The following is a 20,829-nucleotide window of genomic DNA, read 5'->3' as shown; positions in this document are numbered from 1 at the left end:
TCTACAGTTAATGGTCATCAAGCAAAATAAATCAATAAGCTAAGAGTAGGGAGAGAGGTTCTTCCTCTCCCCCAAATGAGCAGCCCTTTCCTCAAGTGTTAATTTCTAGCTAAGTCCTTGTATACCATGTCTGTGGAGATTCTCAGCCATCCAGGTCATGGTTGTCCCAAAAATGCTTTTTTCCAAAGGCAACTGGACTTTATTTTTCCTTGAAGATGTTTTGCTTCTCATCCAAGAAGCTTCTTCAGCTTCTTCTTGGATGAGAAGTGAAACATCTTCAAGGAAAAACAAAGCCCAGTTTGCCTTTTGAAAAAGCACCTTTGGGACGTGCACCACAGTTGTATCAAGTGTAACCAAAGTAACAAGGTTGCATCATTTATTATGACAAAGGTTGAAACCTCTGACCATGTGGCTGAATCTTATTGCCCATTAGCCTCTGCCACCACGGCCAATCATAGAGGTCTAAAAAGGGCAGGGAGTTGAACTACATCCTCCAGTCAGCATGGACAATAGTGAGGCATCTGGGAGTTGTAGTTTAGCAACACTAGGGGATCCAGAAGTGTATATTCTGAATTTTAAGTGTACAAAGATGGTTTGTGTGTGCCTGAAAAAAATGTGTAAATATAAGCAAATTATATCTCATGGATTCATGTTCTCACATCATCAGAACTTCTGAAGTTTACTGGCAAACCCAGTTTACTTTATGTCCAGACTGAAATGCTTCCCCTATGTCTATAAACATGTATTGTGAAATACATTAAGTGTATCTACAATCTCAGCATACCTATGACTTGAGAGATCCCATCCTTTCATTTCAGTTGCCCTTACTAATCCCTACCAGTCTCACCTAAACTGGGTTTTCTTGGTTCACTTGTTCAACTCGTTTATTCACTCATAGTGTACTCCACTTTCCTCCTGAAATATCCCACATGGTTCTGAGCCAGGATGCAAGTAATCTTGCATTACAGGAATGCTGACCTGGTATAAGAATGGATACTTTGTGGGCCTCTAGATGTTGCTGAATTAGAACATTCAACATTATGCTCTTGTCACCTTACCAGTTAAGATTGCTAGGTTGCAGTTTAGCAACATCTGGAGGGCCAAAGATTGCCCATCCCTATTGGGCTGGCTATATCATGAGGCCATTTTGTTCCTCTTAATTTGCACTGCATTATTCACAAAATATTAACTAATCCCACATTTGGTAGATTAATAACCTAGCTGCAAGAGAATGAACCAGATGCACCCCCTTCTTCAGGTTGACTTTCTGGATTTTTGCTCCATCCGTAGATTTCAGCACCTCCTGGTCTATGATCCAAACCAGAAGGATTCCTATATATAAAGATGCAAACCTCCTCAACACAGCCATTGCTTCAAGGATCAGCAAGAAAGAAATCAAAAACTAGCTGGCCTCAATGAGGCTAAGGGCTGAGGCTTCCTTTGAGGACAGAGCTGCTTGTTAAGAACTTCTACCCCAGCTGAATCCGGATTAAAAAAAAAGGCTCCCATGCACATGGCAGGTGAGTGGGGAGAAGCTGCCCTCAAGAGATTTTGTGGGGGGTGGGACAGCAGGTCCTTAAGGTCTCACATAATGGTGCATCGGTTCCTCCGCAGGGCCCCCTGGAAGCGGATGGCAGTGTGAACGTGCTTACATCGTGCGCAGCCCACACTCTTCAGAAGTTCACTGAAGAGCAAGAGGATATGCCAGTTGTATTTGGCTGAGCACTCAATGTAACCACACTTCCATGTCTTCTTCACCAGGTTGGAGACATTCCAGCGGGGGATGACCCGGCCTTTCTGGAGGTCCCGCTTGTTTCCAACAATGATGATGGGAGTATCTGAGGTTCCAATGACTCTGGCAACAAAGAAAGGAGAAAGTCTTGTGAAGACTCTGAAAACCCAAGCCCAGGTGGTAGAATAAGGGGAACAATAGGAGGGCTAGGTATCCTTTTTTTAAAAAAAAAATCCCATTTATATCCCGTCCTTCTCCGAAGACTCAGGGCGGCTTACAATCTAAGCACAATCAATGTGCTTAGCAATAGCTTTTGGCCACAAAGTGTGGGAATTATGAAAACTGTAATCCCAACCAATTCCTTCCTGAATCTCTGAAAGACCCAGCTGCAAAACATCACCACCCAACCACCCAACCTTTGTTTTCATGACATTGGCCAAGGTTATTTTTTCCTCAACTACTTTATCCATGAAAGTCAATAACTGGGAATGTGCTGGGAAAAGTAAGATGAAGTCTCTTTTGAGATTATCATTGCAGGGAGGAAACCCTAAAGGATGGCCATCCCTGGAACTATAGGTTACGTGGGCTGAATGAAATGTGGTTCAGTCAGTCATATACCTCGGGCACAGGAAAATAGCTGCAGTTGGGGAGGGTAGAAAGTATTGACTCGACCCAATTTACATTCCCATCAATTAGGTCTTGTTATAAGCAAGGCAAGGGCTCTGCTATTGGAAAAAAGTTAATAAGAGAATAATAACAATAACAGAGTTGAAAGGGACCTTGGAGGTCTTCTAGTCCAACCCCTTGCTCAGGCAGGAAACCCTATACCATTTCAGAAAAATGGTTGTCCGATCTCTTCTTAAAAATGTCCAGTGCTGGACCATTCAAACTACTGGGGGCACGTTGTTGCACTGATTAATTGTTCTAACAGTCAGAAAATTATCCTTAGTTTTAGGTTGCTTCTCTGCTTGATTAGTTTCCATCCATTGCTTCTTGTCCTGCCTTCAGGTGCTTTGGAGAATATGTTGACCTCTGTCTTCTTTGTGGCAGCCCCTTAGATATTGGAAAACTGCTATCATGTCAGCCCTAGTCCTTCTTATTAAACTAGACAAACCCAATTCCTGCAACAGTTCTTTATATGTTTTAGCCTCCAGTCCCCTAATCATCTTTATTGCTCTTCATTGCATGCTTTCTAGAGTCTCAACATCTTGTTTACATCGTGGTGACTAAAACTGGATGCAGAATTCCAGGTGTGATCTTACCAAGGCATTGTAAAGTGGTATTAACACTTCACGTGATCTTGATTCTACCCCTCTGTTAATGCAGCCTAGAACTGTGTTGGCTTTTTTGGCAGCTGAAGCACACTGCTTGACTCATATTTAAGTGATTGTCCAGTAGGACTCCATGATCCCTCTCACAGTTACTACTATTGAGCCAAGTACTACCCTATACTACTATACCTGTACATTTGGTTTTTCTTTCCTAAATATAGAAACTTACTTTTTTAACCATTGAATTTCATTTTGTTAGATAGGGCCCAGTATTCAAGTTCTACAATCCTTTTCCCTCCCCTTGCCCAACCAACAACCAAAGCTGAACCTAAAGAGCTCTTTGAAAGCAGTGGAGAACCATTGACAGCAGCTGGAGGGATTTCAGTGACTTTTTAAAGAGCCCTTGTGTCATACTCCACTTGCTTTCCTTCAATTTGTTAAATGAGGATTCCTGACTTTTGCAGGATGCATATCCTAATACTGTTAACTACCAACCCTGAAGTTACTCCAAGCAGAAAGAGGTTGACCAGGACTGCACATTCTCTATCTGGGGATTTGTGCTGCTTTCTAAAATTCTTGACATTAGCATCTGGGTACCTTCCCTTTTCTGATCTCAAGTCCAGGGTGGGATGAAGCAAAGGCATATTTTTACCTTGTTTCTAGGATCTGCTGCCTAATAGTTTTGACATACTCAAAGCTGTCAAAACAACAGATGTCATAGACCAAGATGTAGGCATGAACACTCCGGAGGCCTCGGCAGCACACGTCCGCCCACTCCTGCAACACAGACACAGAGAGGGACAGATCAGGGAACACACAGCACACAGCTCCACAATGGTACCACCCAGCCCACCCACATACCCACAGCTTGCATCAAGGGGTGGGGAAAGTTTGCTCCCGTTGAGTATCCAAATGCTCTGATCAATTCTTAACTAGCAAGAAATACTGGGGGCGGGACAGTGAGAAAGAATCAGAAAAGGAAGACCTCCAAGTTCAATTCAAAAATGGAACTAAATTTAAATAGAAAGAAGACCAAACTAGTCACAAAAAATAGAGCAACTAGCCTTAGAACTGTCAATGGTGATACTGAAGTGATAGGTAGTGTCTGATTTTTAGAACTGACAGTCAAGAATAAAGGAGTCAATAATCCAGAAATATATCACTGACTAGCACTTGGTAGGATACTTGTGAAGGGCATGGAAAAAGATATTCAGATGCTGGGATGTCTGTATCACTACAAAGATCTGAATTATCTCAGCAATGGTCTTTCTGGTGACACTTCATAAAAGCAAAAAATGAACTTTGAAGTTCATTTTTGGACAGAAAGAGTTTTCATGTATTTTGAAATTCGATAGAATGTTGAAGGTGATTAAGAATACCACAGTCACGAAAAACAAAAACAAAAATGTATTGTAGAACAAATCAGTTCAAAGTTCTAACTTGAGGCAAAATGACCAAGTTTAAATTATCATGAATGAAGGCAAATATATGTGTCCCAGGATAATGTTGCAAGATCCAATCTGGGTCAGTCACCAGGACCAGGGGTTTTAGTTCTCCGAGCTTTTGGACTTGTGCTGGAGCCCTTCCTTAGGGAACTTCTCTTTAGCAGAGCTTTAAATTATCATATTTTGGGCACATCATATGAATTCATATCAGTATAGAGAAGTTCATAATGCTGGGAAAAGTAGAAACAAAGGACAACCAGCAGCAAGGTGGCTGGATTTAATCACAGTAGTGAAGGGTGCACCATTGGAAGAACTGAAAGGCCATGTTGGGAACAGATCTTCTTAACATTCTAGACAAAGAGAAATTGGCACAACAATTGAGAAACACGAAACAAAATTTTTTTGAAAATGCAAATAAACCGGGCCGGTGGCTCGCATACAAATTGGGAAAACAAAAGGGGAAAAACTGGATTCACGAACTACGAGATGAGGAAGGGAGAATATTCCACCAGGAGGAAAAAAAAAAAATTATAGCCCAGGAATTTTATGAACGTTTATATAAAGAAGATAGCCAGGCAAGTGTGGAGAAAATGGAGGAATATTTTCAAAGAGCCAAACTACCTAAGGTCACAGAAGATACCAGAAATATGTTAAACGAGGAAATTCGACTATCTGAGGTGATAAAAGCTATTAATGCACAAAAGAATAATAAAGCATCGGGACCCGACGGTCTTCCATCAGAGATTTATAAAGAATTACAAAATATCCTAGCTCAACCCCTAGTGGAGGTATTTAACGCAGTATTAGAAGGCGCAAGGACGCCTAAATCTTGGCTAGAGGCAAACATAACCCTTATTCCGAAAGATAACACAGACCATACATTAATCCAAAATTACAGACCCATATCACTTCTTAACTCGGACTACAAGATATTTACATCAATTATAGCGGAACGATTGAAACGATTTCTGAATGATTTCATACACGCAGATCAAAATGGTTTTCTCGCTAAGAGACACACTAAGCACAACATTAGAATAATATTAGATACATTGGAGTACTATGAATTACATAGCGAACAACAGATGGCATTACTTTTCTTAGACGCCCAAAAGGCATTTGACAATGTTAAATGGTCTTTTTTGTGCCAACAGCTTAGCTTTATGAATATGGGTGAAAAATTTATAAATATAATTAGGGCAATTTATGACAATCAGGAAGCAAAAATAATTATTAATGGGGAAGCATCTAGCAAGTTTCAAATTCAAAAGGGAACACGGCAAGGCTGCCCCTTATCACCGTTGCTGTTTATATTGACTCTTGAAGTATTAACGAGAACTATAAGAAATGACCCAAAGATAAAAGGATTAACCATTAAAAAGGAAACCTTTAAATTGCAAGCTTTCGCGGACGATCTAGTTTTTATTATGGAGGATCCATGTCAGACGGGACCAAAGCTATTGGAAGAATTATCTAAATATGGTGAGGTTGCCGGACTGCGAATAAATAGAAATAAGACCAAGATGATTGTTAAAAATATGACCAATAAACAAAAAGGTAATCTGGCCGAAATCACGGATATAGAAATAGTCAAAAAAATAAAATATTTAGGGATTAACATTACGGCTAGATGCACTTCACTCAAAAAGGATAATTATGATAGTGTAGTGAATCAAATAAAAGGTGACCTGGAAAGATGGGGAAACCTAAAACTCTCATTATTGGGAAGAATCGCTGTCATTAAGATGAATATTCTGCCTAAAATCCTGTTTCTGTTTCAGAATATCCCAATTCAACTCGACTCTAAATTTTTTCGAAATTTGGATAAATTATCACTAAATTTTATTTGGCAGGGGAAAAAACCAAGAATTAAATTGAAATATTTACAAGACACGAAGGAAAATGGGGGTTTTGGATTGCCAGACTGGGAATTATATTACCACGCCGCGGCCCTGAGCTGGATTAGAGAATGGGTAATCTTGAGAAATAGAAGACTATTAACTTTAGAGGGTCACGATTTGCAATATGGCTGGCATGCTTTCCTATGGACGGAGAAACAAGGTCTTTTCTCGCATTTTCAAAGACACCGGATCAGGCAAGCGCTACTCAATACTTGGAAAAAAATTAGATCTCACAATTACACCAAAATACCGGTCTGGCTATCCACCCTTGAAGCGATAGTTTACCCAAATCTGTTTGATTTGGGTAACATAATCTCATACAAGGATATTCTGAATGAGGAGGGGGAATTGAAACTTAGGAATGAACTAGAATTACAAGGTATAAAACTCGATTGGTGGGCCTACTTACAAATCCAATCGAGATTTAGGAAGGATAAAAATGAATGGGGGATATATACCTCTGAAACAGCATTGGACAAAATATTATTGGGACCGGACTCAAAACAAATAAGGAATTTTTATAAATTACTTTTGGGATATAAGCTGTTTGAAGAGCAAGTGAAAGACCCCATGTTGATCTGGGCTAACAATTTAGGACATAACATCGACCTAGATACTTGGCAAACAATTTGGGATAGGAATAAAAGGATAACACTGGCCTCATCGTATAAAGAAAATTTATTTAAAATGTTTTACCGATGGCATCTTCCCCCAGCCCGCTTAGCAAAAATGTACACAACAGTATCTCCCAAATGTTGGAAGTGTTCTGAAGAGATAGGCACATACTTCCACACGTGGTGGTCTTGCAGTAAAACACAAAAATTTTGGAGAATGATTTGGATTTGGCTGAAAGAAATATTGAAACAAGATCTGGAGTTTAGTCCAGAACTTTTCTTGTTGGGAATCACGAAAGAGAAATATCCTAAAGATGTGCTATACTTAACGATCCATATTATCACAGCAGCTAGAATATCATTTGCGCAAAAATGGAAAAAGAATGAGATCCCAGGACAAAAAGAGGTTATTAGGAAAATTTGGGATTGCGCTGAAATGGACAGATTAACTTTGGAATTAAAGAATAAAGATCAATCAGACTATTATAGAATTTGGAACAAATTGTATCTTTGGATGGATAAAAAGAAAGGTCTCTATTAGGTTTTACAGACTAGCTCACTGTTTTAAATATTGTGGTATTTCACCAATTTGTAATCTAAGTGTATTTAAGTGTATTTTTGATGTACATATATACATGTATATATATATATATTTAAACATTGTAGACAAAAAGGTTTGTCAGCTCGCTGGTACTGTGTCCAATGTTTTTAAATAATAAATTTAATTAAAAAAAAAAAAAGAATACCACAGTCACGAAAAACAAAAACAAAAATGTATTGTAGAACAAATCAGTTCAAAGTTCTAACTTGAGGCAAAATGACCAAGTTTAAATTATCATGAATGAAGGCAAATATATGTGTCCCAGGATAATGTTGCAAGATCCAATCTGGGTCAGTCACCAGGACCAGGGGTTTTAGTTCTCCGAGCTTTTGGACTTGTGCTGGAGCCCTTCCTTAGGGAACTTCTCTTTAGCAGAGCTTTAAATTATCATATTTTGGGCACATCATATGAATTCATATCAGTATAGAGAAGTTCATAATGCTGGGAAAAGTAGAAACAAAGGACAACCAGCAGCAAGGTGGCTGGATTTAATCACAGTAGTGAAGGGTGCACCATTGGAAGAACTGAAAGGCCATGTTGGGAACAGATCTTCTTGGAGAGATCTGTCAACCTATAGCTTGAATATCCAAATAAAAATCCAGGATTATTTTCATGTCTGAAAAGCTTACTGTTTATTGAATACATGGCCTGGAAAAGGCGAGGTAAAACTAACTCTAAAATCCCAAAGCATCAGACCATAGCATATAACAATGACTTTCCCAGCCAAACCCCCCAAGATGTCCACGTAGCTCATGTAAACAAGTTCCCTTTGTTATGGGACCCGTCTGCTATCTTCTTCTCACCTGCTAGAATGTCCTTGAAAGGTTTCCATACTACCCACGCTCAGCAAGCTTCCGTAGAATTGGAGAGGTTTCATTTCTCTAACCATTCAAAAGCAACACCTCCCCCAATCCCTTACTCTAATGGCAAGATGAAAACAGAGAGGCATGTAGCTGCTAAATTTTTACTCTTGACACTACCTATGTGACGACTAAGAATCAAAACTGACCTGATGGCAGATAATTAATCACTTAACAGTACAACTGGCATTGCCTACAAAGATACAATGTCTTCTCTCAAAAATGCTCTGTCCCAGATAATAAAAACAACAGTACAATGGAGATCTCAGTATTAAGTTTAAGACTATAACTAATACTTTGATATTAATTGTAGTATTTCTTTTTAATGCTATACTTAACTTTAGATGAAAAGTCAAGTAATCTCATGTTTGTAATACTGACATCCTGAATTACAATTATTACTGATAGTATTTTTACTCTTTTTATTTTCACTACTTTAAGCATTCTAAATAATGGAATGTTCATAATTTTAATCATAGTACATAAATAGTACTGCATTGAAATCTGCATTGGAATGATACAATGTATCAAGATTTATTACATTACAATAAAAAACAAAAAACAAAAAGAAGGTCATAGAATATAGGACTGACATTGACATTATATTTTTATCACACCCTAGCAAATGTCAGTATATTAATATTCAGGTTAAGAGTTTAATTCTTGTATTGCAATTCACAAATGTGAACCATGTTGCTTCTGTGTTTTATGGTACAGAATATGTTACCTGCTGTTCAAAAATCCAATACACAGACCACTACTTAGATTATTCAGTTTAATGAATCTAAGGTTAAAAAAATACTCTTCCATTTTTTTTATAATTAGTTTGCATTTATTTTATGGGTAAAATTTCTATTCATGTACTGCAGAGCTCATTTGTACTACTAACTGGTGAAAATCTTTTCAACTCTCATTTTTAATGAGGGCCTCTCCTTTTTTCTCCATTATTTCCAATGGTTAAAAACACCAGGATTATTATACTGGGTAGGATGAGATGGATACTTTTAGAGGAGTTTTTTTTCTCCTCCATGCAGGAAATAAGTACATTATATATCCATTAAGATCCATATTTTACAGCTTACTAGACAACCAAAAATGACCAAGGATGGGGTGAAAAAGTAATGGGAATAGGAGCAAATTTCAACTTCCTGACTCTTCCCTATTGAGTTTCCTTATGGAAATCTGGCAAGGAACATGAGAAATCCCTCCCTCCCTCCCTCCCTCCCTCCCTCCCTCCCTCCTTCCTTCCTTCCTTCCTTCCTTCCTTCCTTCCTTCCTTCCTTCCTTCCTTCCTTCCTTCCTTCCTTCCTTCCTTCCCCTCTCCCCTCCCCTTCCATATTGAAAATAAAGTTGACATAACCACAACAGCACTCCAGCAGCATTCAGGAGCTTCTAAGCAGCTACAACTTCCTGAAATATCATTCCCTTGGGAGTCATAGGAAAAACCATAAATGAAAATAAAGATAATAAAGAAAAAACAGTAAATAGTGAAAAGAGAATAGAAAATAAAAATAAAAAGAAGCAGCTTTCAATCTTCTTGAGATTGAGTATAAATGCATTTATGTTTTGTCCTTTCTCTCTCTCTCAAGTTATATCATAATTTCCTTCTTTCCATAAGCTACCCTTTCTAATCACCAAACCCATAACTCATAAGTTCATTTTTTTCTGCTATTCTGTCATCTTCACCAATCATTCCTTCACTCTGCGTATTTTTGAACATGTAATAGTATTGCAGCAATAATCATATATAAAAATAATCTTCAATGGCTCTTTTCTAATTGACTGTCCCTTAATCCCAGCAAGAAAAGTTCTGGTTCTTGATGTTCAAAGTTTTTTTGTACCATTATAGGTATTTGAACCCAGAAATTACAAGTCCACAGACATGATATAATGGCCATTTATGTTGCCCACATTTCCATCATAAATCTGAAGCATCTTTATACATTCTAGAACAGTATTTCTCAACCCTAGACATTTTAATATGTGTGTACTTCAACTCCCAGAATTCCATAGATAGCCATGCTTGCCAAGGAATTCTGAGTGTTGAAGTCAACAAATCTTAAAACTGCTGAGAAACACTCTTCTAGACAATTTTTCTGGAACCTGTGCCAATGGTACAGCATTTTATAAAAATTCTCTTTTAGGTTGCAGGCAGTTCCTCAGTTTATGAACAGTCACTTAACTTTTTGAAGTTATGACGGACTTCCCAAGAGCTACTTATGACCTCTTTTTGAAGTTGTGATAACTGCACGCCACTTCTACCATCACATGATCACATTTTGGGTGCTTGGCGATTGGCTCATCTTTATGGCTGTTTTCTGCATCCCGCAGTCACATGACCAAAATCTATTATGGGTTTTTGCTGATTTCCAGTGCTTATTCCGGTTTCCAGCAAAAACAACACTCATTGGGGAAAATGGATTTGCTTAATGACTATGGCATTCACTTAACAACTCCTCTAAAATTGACAAAAGAATTGGGTCCATTCGTGTGATGCCTCAACTTATGACTGCAATGACTTATAACCGTAATTTTGGACTCGGTTTTCTGTTTTTTAGGCAGCACCTCTTCCCCTCGTCCCTCAAGGTCATCTACCCATTGAATTACAGTTCCATCATTATATTGTGTCCAAAGTTCTTAGACCATTTTATCATACAATATTTCACCTATTCTTCTTCCTACTGAAAAGATACTGTTTTTGTTCCTCAAGAATTATACAATACAGCCACTTGCCTAGTAGCACTCAGCAGCTTGTTCACAAACCCTTCAAGTTCTTAATTATCATTTTATCATTGTTACTGTTGCTATTACAGTATGATTCATCAACCTCTCATACATTTTATCACTGGGTCGTCTGCATTACAGGAGGCAGCTAATAATGATTTGTATTGGCCTATACTTTTACAATGTATTTCTCCTAACAATGTTCCCAATACATTGTAAAGCTGTACATTGTCCTATACCTAATATTACCTTTTTGTGGGCTTCTCTCTTATTAACTCCATTTCATTTTTTTTATTTGCTGAAACATCTGTCAAACAGCTGGGCGTTCCTAATCCAGCTCTCTCTCCATTCCATATATGACAAACAAACGGCTTTTCTTTCTTCCCCAATAGTTTGGCTCATCGGTTTCATAGGCTGCTTATTGTTAGGATTCCTTACATTCAGCCTTATTGGTTGTTAAAGTTATCTATAATCTCCCTTGCTTGCCCCCTCGCCCATCTTTAACATCAGAGAAACAAACTTTTCCTGCAAACTTAAGACTTTGCAAGAAAACAGAAGACCCCTGTGGAATGAAGAAGGATTTTAGGATTGTATTGGCAGCAATTGCTACAGAAGGATGGCGGCCATATAGAATAACACATAACACAGTCACCAAACTGATTCACTGAAACATTTGTAAAAATCATCATGTGCCAGTAGTAAAAAATTGGTGGAAAACACAGAATTGAAAAAAATAGTTGAATGGGATTTTACTCAGATAGTCTTAGCTCATAACACATTAGATTAACTGTGGTTGAAAAGAAGAAAGTGGGTATAATTTATGTAGCAATACCGGGGGATAGTGGAATAGAAGACAAAGAAGTGGAGAAGATCATATGATATCGAGATTTGAAAGTCAAAATTGAAAGATTATGCATAAATAGGCTTTGGTGTTCCAATTTGATTATTGACTCACTGGGTGTCACATCAAAAAACCTGGAGTAGTACTTGGAACATCTGTGTATTGACAAATTTCCATCTGGCAATTATAAAAGGCTACACTATCCATGCAGTATATTATGCCAAAATATTATGATATCCTAGGTTCTTGGGAAAGGGACGCGGTGGCTCAGTGGGTTAGGATGCTGAGCTTGTCGATCAGAAGGTCGGCAGTTTGGCGGGTCGAATCCCGAGTGCTGCGTAACAGAGTGAGTGCCTGTTACTCGTCCCAACTTCTGCCAACCTAGCAGTTTGAAAGCATGTAAAAATGCAAGTAGAAAAATAGGGACCACTACGGTGGGAAGGTAACAGCGTTCCGTGTGCCTTTGGCGTCTAGTCATGCCGGCCACATGACCACGGAGACGTTCTCAGACAAGCGCTGGCTCTTCGGCTTTGAAACGGAGATGAGCACCGGCCCCTAGAGTTGGAAACGACTAGCACGCATGTGCGGGGGGAACCTTTACCTTTACCTTTACCTAGGTTCTTGGGAAGAACTTGATGTGAGTGAAGGCCAACATCAGCTAAAAAAACTGACAGCTGGGATTTCGCTGGAATTTTTGTGCATATCATCATCATCACCATCATCATCATCATCATCATCATCACCACCACCACCACCACCACAACAACAACAACAACATATAGCCAAGGAGAAAAATGCACACATGATTTTTGTAACCCAGGTTCTGAAATTAAATGTAATTTCTCCTTATTTCTAGGTTAAATCTCTCCTTGATCAGTTTCCATCCATTGTTCCTTGTCTGGCCTTCAGGTACTTTGGAAAATAGTTTGACCCCTCCTCTTTATGGCAGCCTCTCAAATATTGGAACACTGCTATCATGTCACCCCTGGTCCTTCTCTTCACTAGATTAGCATGCCCAGTTTTAGTAACCATTCTTCATATTTTTAGCCTCCAGACCCCTAATCAGCTTTGTTGCTCTTCTCTGCACTCTTTCTAAACAGACATGTCAAACACAAGGCCCGGGAGCCAGATCCGGCCCGCGAAGTGGTTTCATGGGGCCTGTGAAGCCATCCTGGAAACAGTGAGGGAAAGGCCCCCGCTGCCTTGGCCCCAGCCCAGGCTGGCGAGAGCCAATGTACAATTTCGTGGTGGCCATCTATGCTGAAACGCATTCAGTCTTAACTCCACAAGGCTGTCTGGAAACAGCAAGGGACCAGCCCCTGCCGTGTCGGCCCCGTCCCCTGAGCACGTGTTGGGGCGGTATCACCTTTGTGAGGAATGAAGAAATGCACCATTGCCTGGAAGTGGCCAGCACATGGCCCTGCCTACTTTGGGCAGGCTAGGGGCTGGGCAGTGTTGCGCTTCTCTTCAGATTCATGCCACCCGACACAGCCTCTCGGCACTGTGAGGAGAGCGCCCCATTGCCTGCCAAAACCAGGCAGGCTGGGGGCTCGGCAGCATTGCTCAGGTAACATCGACTCTCATGCTGCTCATGGCATCCCCTCCCCCAGAGCCCACCAAGCCGGATATGTGAAGTAGGTGAGGGCCATGTGCTGGCCACTTCCAGGCAATGGTGCATTTCTTCATTCCTCACGAAGGATGACACTTCCCCAGCTGTGTTTCGTGCCTGTTTTTCTCCCTCCCTCATCTCAAATATTTTCCCACCACTTGAAGGAAGGAAGGAAGGAAGGAAGGAAGGAAGGAAGGAAGGAAGGAAGGAAGGAAGGAAGGGAAGAAGGGTCTGAGGAAAGTCCTGCCTTAGTCCTTCCCTGCTGCCCTTTCACCATCCTCTTGCCCCCTCCTCCTGGCATATCCTGGGGGGTCTCCCATCCTATTGCTAAAGAAGCTTTGGATACAAAGCCAGGTCTCCTCACATGGAGAGGGAATGGGCCTCCCTCTTAACTTTGCTCTTGTACCCATCATGAGCAACTTGGCTAAGGAGAACAAGCACAGCAGCAGCCTTGAGGGCTGGGCTGGGAATTTGACCTCCATGCCACCGTCCAGCCCCCTCTCCCTGCATGGCCTGAGAGGAACAGTGAGGCTCCTCCAGTGGACCATGCCTTGACACTTGCCCCGGTCCCATCTCCTTCTGCCAGAAACCCTCAGATCTGTCCCACTCCTACCCAGGCCCCTATAGGCACCCTTGATGTAAACGATGTAGAGCTGGCCATGCCCACCCAGTAGGCCATATGCACTCCAGTCATGCCCACCCAGTAGGCCGCACCCACCCTGGCCACACCCACCCTCCCCCCCGAGGGCAACCGCAATGCTGATGTGGCCCTCAATGAAATTGAGTTTGACACCCCTGTTCTAGAGTCTCAACATCTTTTTTATAGTGTGGTGACCAAAACTGGATGCAGTGTTTTAGGTGTGGCCTTACTAAGGCTTTATAGGGCAGTACTAGTACCTCACGTGATCGTGATTCAATCCCTCTGTTAATGCAAATTAAGATTACATTGCTTTTTTGGCTGTTGCCACAGACTGCTGGCTCATATTCAATTGATTGTCCACTAGGACCCCAAGTTCCCTCTCACAGTTACTGCTAGTAAGCCAGGTTTTACCTAGTCTGTACATGTATAGATTTTACTTTTCTCTACACTGAATTTCATTTTGTTAGATAGGGCCCAATGTTCAAGTCTGCCAAGATCCATCTGGATCCTGAGCCTATCATCTAGGGCATTGCTGACTCAGGAGTTCTGGGAGTTGAAGTCCATGAGTCATAAAAGAGCCGAGGTTGCCTACCCCTGATCTAGGGTGTTGGCTATTCCTGCCAGCTTAGTGTCATCTGCAAATTTGATGAGTTTCCCTTCTATTCCCTCACCTAAGTCATTTATGAAGATATTGAAGAGTACTGGGCCTAAGACGGAACCCTTAAAGCCTGTAACCATTATTACTTTCAATAGAAGAAGACACTATAGTCAATTATTCTCCTTCTTGCATATGCACTCACTTCTGGGAGTTGAAGTCCACACCTGTTAAGGTTTCCAAGGTTATACAGCATGTCATTCAAAGGCCAAGGTAACTGAGGCATTTTGGTTTTATCAGCTTGTGAGATTCTAAGCAGAGCTCTCCTCTGAGTTCATTTTCTTGCCCCCCCCCACCAGAGCAGGTGGGTGTCCTTTCTATCTGCTAAAGGCATGGCCAGCTTTTGATGAAATGCAAAGACTTTAAGCTACATCATCCAAAAGAATGCCAGTCAATGCAGTGAATATGAACTGTATCATTTTTATCCATTCATATGACAACTTCACTGTTCCAATTTCAGACACAGAAGCTTACAGTGATCCACCTCCCTTCAGCTCAGATGAGCCCTTGGCTTAAAAGAGGAGCAGGGAGAGACAGAGGTGGCCTTTTGAGAGGAAAAGAAGATGGAAAGACATGGCATCATGGTGACCAGGGGAGATGGAAGAAGGATGAAGGTGGTTACAATGACAAAGCAGATGAACGTTTAACCTAAATGACTTTACAAAAAAAGATGTTGAGACTTTGGAAAAGGTGCAGAGAAGAGCAACTAAGATGATTGAAGGCCTGGAGACTAAAACATATAGGGAACGGTTGCTGGAATTGGGTATGTGTAGTTTAATGAAGAGAAGGGTGAGAGGCGACATGATAGCAGTGTTCCAATATCTGAGGGGCTGCCACAAAGAAGAGGGAGTCAAGCTACTCTCCAAAGCACCTGAGAGCAGGACAAGAAGCAACGGATGGAAACTAGTCAAGGAGAGAAGCAACCTAGAACTAAGGAGAAACTTCCTGACAGTCAGAACAATTAACCAGTGGAACAACCTGCCTCTAGAAGCTGTGAATGCTCCAACACCGGAAGTTTTTAAGAAGAGACTGGACAGCCATTTGCCTGAAATGGTATAAGGTTTCCTGCCTGAGCAGGGGGTTGGACTAGATGACCTCCAAGGTCCCTTCCAACTTTATTCTTATTCTTATTCTTATTCTTATTTGAAGAATGGTTGCAGGAATTGGGTATGGCTAGTCTAGAGAAAAGAAGGACCAAAGTCATGGAACAGGTGACTGATACTATTGTGGTATGCAAGTATGTGCTTATACCCAAAGAACACCCAAACTATACCTGCATTAGATGTAAACTATGTAAACTGGAGGAAAAAGTAAGGGACTTGGAGGCAACTCTAGCCAAACCCCAATGTACAAAAGAAAGCTCTACTCAGACCGAACCAAATAACAAACAAATAACACCCAGAGGATTAGACCCTACTGATAAACCCTTGGAGGAAGACAAATGGAGGTATGTCACACATAGAAAGAAATACAATGCTCAAAGAAAGAAGCAGCATACAACTAACAAACCCCTTCTGCCCAATCCAACCCAACAAGAAGCAGCTCCATTAAAACTGAGCAATCAATTCCTCCCCTTAGATGGAAACAAGCAGACCCACAACCTGCCCCCCCTCAAAGAAAACATGCAGACACCTAGCAAAGAAACAACTTCAAACATCCCTTAAAAAGCCACTTCAAATATCCCTTAAAAAGTCACATCAACAAACACACCTGAGACAAACAGAAAAACACCCCAGACTGCAGCCCCCCCCCCAAAAGGAAGGACAGTATTGGTAATAGGAGATTCTATCCTCAAAGGAATAGAATCATCCATCTACAGACCGGACATACAATCCAGGGAGGTATGTTGTCTCCCTGGAGCAAAAATCAAAGATGTGGCTGAGAACCTAACCAAAATAATTAGGCCTACAGATTACTACCCTTTCCTCCTCCACCACATTGGGACGAATGACACAACAAAGAACCTGAGTACAACAGTGAGAGATTACAAACAACTAGGCAAAAAAGTTAAGAAACTAGGAGCACAAGTAGTGTTCTCATCAGTATTCCCAAAGAAAGGCCAACACCCATTGAGGGGAAAAAGAATTCTAGAAATAAACCATTGGCGAAAGGGTTGGTTTCCTGGATCATGGACTGAATTTCCTATACGAAGGACTCTTGGCAAGGGATGGGCTGCACCTCACAAAAACAGGGAAAAATGTACTCTGGCCCAATGCATCAGGAGGGCTTTAAACTAAAATTGAGGGGAAGGGTGACCAATGTTTAGAATCTCTAGAACCCAAAACCAATCGTAAATACCAAGAAAACAAATCAAACAATGAGGTAGGCAGTGATGAGAAAAAAAGGAAAACTCAAACAACAATCAGGAGATGCAGGAAACATACCCACGGACAGACATAAAAGTCTTAAATGCTTATATACAAATGCTCAAAGCTTGGGGAACAAACAGGGCAAACTAGAAGCAATAGTACATGAGGGTGGATATGATATAGCTGGCATTACAGAAATCTGGTGGGACAAAACCCATGAATGGAATAGACTGATGGATGGATACAAATTGTTCAAAAGAAACAGGTCTACAAAAAGAGGAGGGGGAGTTGTACTATGTGTAAGAGAACACTATATATCTACAGAAATGCACACGATCAAAGATAAAATCTTTCCAGAATGCATATGGGTCAATATAAAAGAGGAAAAAAAGTGACATTGCCATAGATGTATATTCCAGGACACCCAACCAATCAGAAGAAATAGATGAACTCTTTGCCAACCCATTAACAAATATAAGCAGGAAGCATACCACAGTAGGAATGGGAGACTTCAACTAGTCAAATATCAACTGGGAGACAAACTCTGCAGCGAGGAGATCAAACAGATTCCTAACCAACCTAGCCAACAACTTTGTCATCCAAAAGGTGGATGAGGGTACTAGACATAAAGCTATACTGGACTTAATTCTTATTAATAGAGAAGTGATAGAGGGAATTGAAGTTGCTGGAACCTTGGGTGAAAGTGACCACATCGTACTGGAATTTAATATAATGCAAACACTAGCAATAGTAAACAATCCAACCAGTGTCTTAAACTTCAAAAGAGCCGATTTTAACAAACTCAGAGAGAACCTAGGAAAGATTCCATGGATTAAAATCCAAAAGGGAAAAACAACCCAAGAAGCATGGGAAACTCTGAAAAATGCAATCATAAAAGCCCAGACCAGCACAATACCACTGAAAAAGAGAAACAACAAATTCAAGAGGGAACCAGCATGGCTGCACAAAGATCTCTCTGACAAACTGAAAGACAAAAAGAACAAATACAACAAATGGAAAGAAGGGCACATAACTAAGGCTGATTATCAGCAGACAGCCAGAACATGCAAAGATGAAGTCAGGAAAGCAAAGGCTCAGAACGAACAAAGACTTGCAACAGAAATCAAGGACACTAAAAAAAGTTTCTCCCAACATATTAACAACAAGAAAAAAGCTAAGGAAACTGTAGGTCCACTAAAGAGAGAGGATGGCAAGGAAATAACAAACAACAGGAAGAAAGCAGAGCTGCTTAACTCATTCTTTGCATCAGTCTTCACAAAAAAAGAAACTACAGCCCAACATTCCAAAAAAGGTTCCGTCTTAGGCCCAGTACTCTTCAATATCTTCATAAATGACTTAAATGAGGGAACTGAAGGGGAACTCATCAAATTTACAGATGACACTAAACTGACAGGAGTATCCAACACCCCAGAAGACAAACACAGAATCCAAAAAGATCTTGACAAAATTGAACAATGGGCTCTATTCAACAAAATGAGTTTTAATGTGGAAAAAAGCAAAGTTTTATATTTAGGCAGGAAAAATCAAGGGTACAAGTACAGATTAGGTGAGACCTGGCTTAAAAACAGCAACTGTGAGAGGGACCTTGGAGTCCTAGTGGACAATCACTTGACTATGAGCCAGCAGTGTGCAGCAGCATCCAAAAAAGCTAATACAATCCTGGGTTGTATAAACAGAGGCATAGAATCAAGATCATGCCAAGTATTATTACTGCTTTATAAAACTCTAGTAAGACCACACCTGGAATACTGTAGCCAATTTTGGTCATCAAATAAAAAAAAGATGGAAAAAATTCAGAGGAGAGCAACTAAGATGATCAAAGTCCTGGAGACTAAAACGTACGAAGAACGGCTATGGGACTTGGGTTTGGCTAGTCTAAAGAAAAGAAGAAATAGGGGAGACATGATAGCAGTATTCCAGTATTTGAGGGGCTGCCAGAAAGAAGAGGGGATCAAATTATTCTCCAAAGGAAGAGAAGCAACCTGGAATTAAGGAGAAACTTCCTGACAGTGAGGACAATTAACCAGTGAAACACCTTGCCTCCAGAAATTGTGGGCGCTCCATCACTGGAGATTTTTAAGAAAAGACTGGACAGCCATTTGCCTGAAATAGTATAGAAGTTGGACTAGAAGACCTCCAAGGTCCCTTTCAGCTCTGTTCTGAGTGACTAACTTCAGGTGTTGCACCTAAATGTTGGACTAGAATGCAAAGAACATAAGTTGTGCCCTGTTGGATCAGACCCAGGGCCCGTCTAATCCAGCAGTCTGTTCTCAGAATGCCAATCAACTGCAAAGGAAGCTGACTAGTCTCCCAGATGACAAGGCTAATAACCAAGGTTAACCAATGCTAATAGCCATTGATATCCAGAAACACAAGTTGGGTCTATACAATTTTCTAGACTTTGTCACAATAGGATTTGTAGTCCAGCCAACCACTGCCTCTTGTTAAACCACATTGTGGTTTTGGGAGGCCATATCAATGTTATCTGAACACAACCATTGTATTTCCTTGAGCCAGAATTAGGTTTGATCGTGCTATGGAAACCCACCAGGAATTGACATTTATGCCTTTGAGCTGGAAATTGGATTTGCTGCATTCCACTGTTCTCAAGCCCCTGTTGGTTTTCTGTACTTTCCCATGTCTAATTAAAGCACGTTTGGGTTGGAGCCCCTGAAACTCTGTGATTCAATATTCTTGCTTCATATCTGATCTGCTGTCATTTTTCTATTTCTAATTCAGTTCTGAAACTGTGGGATTAAAATACTTTTTTAAAAAAAAATACTGGGTAGGTGTTCAATATTGTGAAGCTACAACTTTATGTTTTAGCATGTGAGGGGGTTGATGTTGAAATGTCAACTGCATTGGATTATATTTTTAAAAATGGGGTCCATGTTTTTAAATTATAGACAAACATAGAGATGGTACAATTTCTGCACTACATCGTTTCCCAGCCTCTCTCCGAAAGCAGAGTATTTGAGTCTGGTATTGAACCCATGATATTGGAAAACCACATGGGTTTTCTGTGCCTAAATTCCTAAAAAGCAGTACAAGAAAAGTTGTACTGATTCTTGCTAAACAGCGTGGTCCTTATCTATTCTGATCATCAGTGACAAGTAGTGGTGGATTGCACCTATGTAAGCACACTGACAAGCTCTCCTTAGATTGATTTTGGCCTCAATGAGTCAGGCAGAGTTGTGCTATAATATTTGCCAAAGAGCTGTAAATTATCATTGACAAAAATGATTGAGAAAGGCAATTTTCAAACAGAACTCAAGAATGTTAAATTTTTATTCATATAAACTCTTGCTGACTGCAGCAACAATCTTGTTAACTCAAGAAGTCCTGGATCAAAATCTTTAAACATCAGCTCAGGTACTGAGTAGATTTAATTATTAATTCTTGAAATATGGTAACATTATATTGGGAATATAATTGCATAAACTAGTATTTCATAAATATTTTGTTCTTAGTATCCCTTCCCATTTTCAAAAATTATAGAAGATTCCCAAAGAGCATTTGTTTGCATGGGTTATATTTGTCAACAGTTACTAAATTAAAAATTGAACTAATGCATTCATTTTCATTTTTGAATCATGTAAAAGGAAC

The 20,829-nt window shown here is 40.3% G+C and overlaps 1 protein-coding gene across 1 annotated transcript in view; it reads right to left on the bottom strand.

Annotated features, from left to right (window-relative positions):
• Positions 1-1,584: 1,584 nt before the first annotated feature.
• RASL10B (RAS like family 10 member B) overlaps positions 1,585-20,829 on the bottom strand; it is a gene marked incomplete at its 3' end in the record, with an annotated part of 48,929 nt that continues 29,684 nt past the window's right edge. The window contains exons 3-4 of the mRNA XM_083351667.1: positions 3,656-3,780; positions 1,585-1,855 (exon numbers count right to left, since the gene is read on the bottom strand). Coding sequence (XP_083207793.1) covers positions 1,585-1,855; positions 3,656-3,780 — 396 coding nt within the window. The remainder of the gene's footprint in view (positions 1,856-3,655; positions 3,781-20,829) is intronic.

The sequence above is a fragment of the Vipera ursinii genome, assembly GCF_947247035.1.
Source record: "Vipera ursinii genome assembly, chromosome: 1".
Taxonomy (NCBI): domain Eukaryota; kingdom Metazoa; phylum Chordata; class Lepidosauria; order Squamata; family Viperidae; genus Vipera; species Vipera ursinii.
This window is presented reverse-complemented; position numbering and strand designations above follow the sequence as displayed.